The sequence below is a fragment of the Mustelus asterias genome, chromosome 4 (assembly GCF_964213995.1).
Source record: "Mustelus asterias chromosome 4, sMusAst1.hap1.1, whole genome shotgun sequence".
Taxonomy (NCBI): domain Eukaryota; kingdom Metazoa; phylum Chordata; class Chondrichthyes; order Carcharhiniformes; family Triakidae; genus Mustelus; species Mustelus asterias.
Window position 1 is genome coordinate 71079097 of NC_135804.1, and position 6000 is coordinate 71085096.

The window sequence follows — 6000 nt, forward strand, 5'->3', positions numbered from 1 at the left end:
CTGTAATACTGTCTATTCTACTCCCTTGCAACCCAGTGTCCTCCTCAGCTATATTCATGTCCCCTTGCGTGAACACCGAAGAGAAATATTGGTTCAATGCTTCACCAATCTCCTCCGGTTCCACACATAACTTCCCTCTGCCATCTATAACTGGCCCTAAACTTGCCCTAACCAACCTTCTGTTCTTGACATACCTATAGAACGCCTTAGGATTCTCTTTAACCCTATCCGCCAAAGTCTTCTCATGTCCCCTTTTAGCCCTTCTAAGCTCGCTCTTCAACTCCCTCTTAGCCAATCTAAAGCTTTCTAGTGCACTACCCGAGTGCTCACGTCTCATCCGAACATAAGCCTCCTTTGTGGGGGTGGCGGGGCGGGGGGGGGGGGTGGCGGGGGGGTGGGAGATCTGGAAAGTGGGTTTCTGATGAGTGAATGAAGAATGGGTTAAATCCACAGTGATAGACCTGAGAAGGAGACTGAATGAAAAAGACAATGAAAGCGCAACACCATTAAAACCATTTCAATTGCAGTGACTGATGCAGTGAAATACTCTCCTTAAATGCGGTGAATCCTCTACTGGGGCACAGGCAGAATGTTGAAGGTTTTTCAGGACTGGATCCACAAAGCAATTCTCCCAACACTTGTAACATTCCAGTTTTGTGATAAATATTAATGATTCTCGGGGGTAACGAATTCACCTTGTGTAAAGAGAATGATTACATTCCATTCTCTGATATCTACAATGTGACATTTGTGCGGAGTATAAAGGGTTAACATTATGGGTGTGCTAATCTATGGGCAGATGATGGTGTGGCATGATCAGTCACATGTTGGAGAGTTTGGTATCATGCTTTACAACATCGTGCCTACTTTGTAATTTGTTTCAAAGTGGTGCAAACACAGGAGTGTTAAATGGATATCAGATTATATCTACAGTCTGGTTACTAACCAATTCCCACTCGGAGATTGCAGGATACAAGGAGCAGCTCAGAACTATTGACAATCTTTTCATTAACATCATTACTGATTTCATTCTCGGCTGTGGCTCATTGGGTCTCACTCTCACCACTCACACAGGTCAGAGCCTCAAAATTCACTCAGAAACCTGGAGCACAAAACCTCGGTTTACATTTCAATGCCGCACAGAGGGAATGATGCACTGCCTGGGCTGCCCACATTTCATGGGTGATGTTAATCTGAGGCCTGTTGATCCAGAAGGAATTCTTCCAGTGTAGACAATAAAAATATAACAAAACTTACTCCAACTTATAAATCAAAGAAAAGGTTTTATAAAGAAACATCATGGTTTTATAAAGAGATATCATGAAGTCCATCAAGCAGATGGACTTCAACCCAGATAAATACGTCTTGCCCATTTTGGTAGGTCAAATGGGATGAAGGAATACAATACAAAGGGAAAGACTCTTAGTACTGCAGAGGATCAGAAGGACCTTGGGGTCTGGGTCCATAGGACTCTGAAATCGGCCCCGCAGGTGGAGGAGGTGGTTAAGAAGGCGTATAGTGTGCTGGCCTTAATCAATCGAGGGATTGCGATTAGGAGTCCGGGGATAATGATGCAGCTATATAAGACCCTCGTCAGACCCCGCTTGGAGTACTGTGCTCAGTTCTGGTCGCCTCACTATAGGAAGGATGTGGAAAAGATTGAAAGGGTGCAGAGGAGATTTACAAGGATGGTGCCTGGATTGAGTGGCATGTCTTATGAGGATAGGCTGAGGGAGCTTGGTCTTTTCTCCTTGGAGAGACAAAGGATGAGAGGAGACCTAATAGAGGTGTATAAGATGTTGAGAGGCATAGATCGGGAGGACTCTCAGAGGCTTTTTCCCAGGGTGGAAATGTCTACTATGAGAGGACACAGGTTTAAGGTGCTGGGGGGTAGTTCAGGGGAGACGTTAGGGGTAAATTTTTCACACAGAGGGTGGTGGGCGAGTGGAATCGGCTGCCGTCAGTGGTGGTGGAGGCCAACTCAATAGGGTCTTTTAAGAGACTCCTGGATGAGTACATGGAGCTTAATAGGATGGTGGGTTATAGGTAGGTCTCGAAGGTAGGGATGTGTTCGGCACAACTTGTGGGCCGAAGGGCCTGTTTGTGCTGTAGTTTTTCTATGTTTCTATGTTCTATGTTTCTACTCCAAACTTGAGGCCTCACTCTGAGCCATTCCAAGTTCCCCACAATTCCCAACATGTTCTAATTTATACTGAGTCAGCTGGTCATCACGGCATTCTCTCATTGGTGACATGGTTTACTCAGCCAACTGACCCTTACAGCTTGTTACCATTGGTCACATCACAACAGATGCAATGTTATCACGAGTTACATTCTAACAAGGCCGTGTCGGCCCTCTCAAGGTGGGGTAAAATATCACATGGCTTTATTTAGGAGTTGTGGCTTTTGCTACCAAATAGACCTGTTGGACTTTAATCTGGTGTTGTTAAACTTCTTACTTTATTCAGGATAGCAGGGCAGCTCTCCCTGGTGTCCTGGGAATTATACATCTTTCAATCAACATCATCAGAACAGTTTATCTGGCGATAATTACATTGCTGTTTGTGGGATCTTGCTGTGTACAAATTTCCTGCTGCCTTCCCTACATTACAACAGTGACAACATGTCAGAAGAGTTTCAGTGACTGTGAAGCATTCTCACATGTCTCGAGATGGTGCAAGACAGTTACGGAAAGACAGTCTTTATGCCTTTTCCACACACACTGATATATTTTGATGTTTAAACTCACTGCCTCCTCAGACCTGTGTCCCACAATGTGGAATGGTCCAATCAGAAAGCTCGATTTTTCTCACTGGTTATCTCTTTGCCCAGATGGGGAAGTGGTGAGATTATCTGGGGAAAATGAGCTGACAGTCGAAGAATCACCGAACCAGGAAGTTCCAGGCATTCAGTGCTGCTTAACCCAAGAACTCCCATTCACAGAACAACATGTACTTCCCATTTCAGGGAATGCCGAAACGGAGGAACAATCACACTGAGAACTTTCATTGCTGGCGAATGGGCAAAGTTCCAGGGGGTCTCCCTATTGCAGACTCTGCAGTTTTACACAATATAAACCATGAGGTGATAACTGGCTCCTGACAACCCACACTCACTCTTCAACACTCAACACTTCCAAGTTGGGCAAGGACATGATGAAGACAGCACACTGTGTGGCTGCTGCTGTTTTGGGAACACTGCTGATCTGCTTGATCCAGGATGTTGCTGCTTCACCGGGTAAGAGAGAGAGACTTCCTTATTGGCAATATTCTCCGAGAATGTCAGAATGAACTGTGACAGACAGTTTAAAATAGTCTGCTGGCTTCCATTATTTGCTCGTGTTATTTATTAGTTTTCAATGTGTTTATTCCAAATATAGAATCATAGAATCCCTACAGTGCAGTCGGAGGCCATTCGGCCCATTAAGTCTGCACCGGCAACAATCTCATTTGGCCCGATCCCTGTGACCCCACATATTTACCCCGTTAATTCCTCTAACCTACACATCCCAGGACACTAAGGGGCAATTTAGCATGGCCAATGTACCTAACCCGCACATCTTTGGACTATAGGAGAAAACCGGAGCACCCGGAGGAAACCCACGCAGACACGGGAGAATGTGCAAACTCCACAGATAGGGACCCAAGCTGGGAATCGAACCGAGGCCCCTGGAACTGTAAGGCACAGTGCTAACCACTGTGCTACCGTGCCGCCCAAACTATGATCCCAGATGAGAGAAGAAAGATTGAACAGATTGTGTTTTTTTTCTAGAAAAGTGAAAGCTGAGAGGTGACTGTTGAAGGAGGTTTATAAACACCAGTACAGATCAGTTGGGCCAAATGGTCTGTTTCATTTCTGTTGATGTATTTCTATGGAAACAGCTGAAGGATAATGTTACTATCAGCGAGAATCTGCTGTGATACCCATCCCATATTTAACTGTGTCTCTTTCTCCATCTCATTGCAGCTGGCACTGTAACAATCGAATGTTGTGAGAATTTTAAACCCACTCCTATTGTTCATAAAAGGCTAGTAAGCTACAAGAAAACAATTGGCTGCTCCATTCCCGCCATTGTGTAAGTCTTTCAAGGTGTTTTGACCGCAGTGTGTTGAAATGAAAGATATGGAGCTGGTGTCTGTAACTCTCTGATAATGACATCTCATTTCATTCTTTCAGATTTACAAACAGACGGAAGATGAGAATTTGTGCCAAAGCAAATGAGAAATGGGTACAAACCGCAGTCAGATTTCTGGAAAGGGGACTGAAGAAGTGAAGAGAGAAGAAGACATTGAAGGCATAGCACTTTAAAACCATTTAAAATACAGAGACTGTTGACGTGACGCGATATCCTACTGGCTTACAGACAGATTCAGGATGAGATTGAAATGTTGATTCTGTGATCATTTGTAAATTGACAGTTGATGTGATAATTAGCACTAAAAGTTGCCATGGTAACTACATTTTCCCGTGTAAACCACAGTCGCCAAAGGTGACAGAAACAAGATGGTGTCACTGTATCAATGTAAGTCCCAGCCAATGAAAGCCCTGAGGTCGGGCAATATTCCATAGACTGCACATTCAACAGTGTGAGGCTGTGTGAGTATAAACAATCAGTCTCCCCATTTCAGTGGGGTTTGTCCCTCAGACCCCTGACTGTCTTTGGCCAGAGAAGATGAACAGAATTACAACCACAGCTCTCACAAATGGGTCAGCAGTGAGGGGTCAGAGAAAGGAGGGGATGGAGAAACACTGGGAGACAATGGGGAAGTTGGTGGGGAGGCACTAGGGGTCAGGGAGAAACTGGTGGAGGGGGACATACTGGTGGAGGGGGTAGGGGAGACTGGGGATGGGGGAAACACTGAAGGAGGGGGGAAGGGAGACACTGGGGGAGTAGTTGGGGAAGACACTGTTTGTGGGATGGGGAAGACACTGGGGATAATGGGTGAGGGAGACATTAGGATTCTCTGTTTTGATTGCTAATCTCAATGTTTTTATTATTTGATCCCTTCTCTTCCCTCATTTCTTCACTGATTTCTCAGCTCCTGCTTTTTATAAATTGAAAATGTGATGATGAAATAAAGGAGATTTTTGATTAAGTTTCTCTTGTTGTCTCGAAGCAGCTTCATTCTTCATTTTTATTCAACAGATGAACAGTGTTGAATTACCTCCCTGTTTTCATCCTCATTTTCCATTCACTCACACTGTGAGCTGATTAATGATCCTGAGGCTTTAAACAGAATGCGCAAGTATCCACGGCACATTCAGCTGTCATAGGAGCAGAGGAGTAGGAGAAGGTCATTCAGCCCATCAAAGCATGGAATGGAGACTATGCCAAAGTCGCAGAAACAGGGTGTTCTCGGGAATTTTCACATGGGATTCAGAGGGGATATCAGCCTCTAGTGGTTGTTGAGTTGTTTTCTTTTATCCACAAACTAGGTATATGTAACTTTCCATTACTTTATCAGTGTAATTTATTAACTAATTAAATAAATAAACTTGGGCAGAAGTGACAAGGCTGGTGGCATGCAGTGACTGCAGCATGTGGGAATGTGTGGGAAGCACTGTAATTCCCCAAAGGGATGAACTGAGAGAGATCAATATTAGTAGAGAAATAATGCTGGGACAATTGATGGGATTGAAGGTAGATAAATCCCCAGAGTACTTAAGGAAGTGGTTCTAGAAATATTTGATGCCTTGGTGGTCATCTTCCAGGATTCTATGGACTCTGGAAGAGTCCCTGCAGATTGGAGGGTAACTGATTTAACTCCAATTTTCAAAAAGGGAGGTAGAGAGAAAACAGGGAATTATAGACCAGTAAGCCACACATTGGTAGTGGAGAAAATTCTCAAATCCATTATCAAGGACGTTATAGCGGAGCATTTAGAAAGCAGTGGCAGGATCAGACAGAGTCAGCACAGATTTATGAAAGGGAAATCATGCTTGACAAATCTGCTGGAATTCTTTGAAGATGTAACTCGTAGAGTTGACAAGGGGAGCCAG

The 6000-nt window shown here is 44.3% G+C and overlaps 1 protein-coding gene across 1 annotated transcript; it reads left to right on the top strand.

Annotated features, from left to right (window-relative positions):
- Nucleotides 1–2813: 2813 nt before the first annotated feature.
- Nucleotides 2814–5101, top strand: LOC144492319 (C-C motif chemokine 5-like). The gene is made up of 3 exons (XM_078210308.1): nt 2814–3237; nt 3967–4075; nt 4177–5101. Exons 1-3 carry the CDS (start codon nt 3153–3155, stop codon nt 4271–4273), a joined length of 291 nt encoding a protein of 96 aa, XP_078066434.1. The 5' UTR covers nt 2814–3152; the 3' UTR covers nt 4274–5101.
- The last annotated feature ends 899 nt before the right edge of the window (nt 5102–6000 follow it).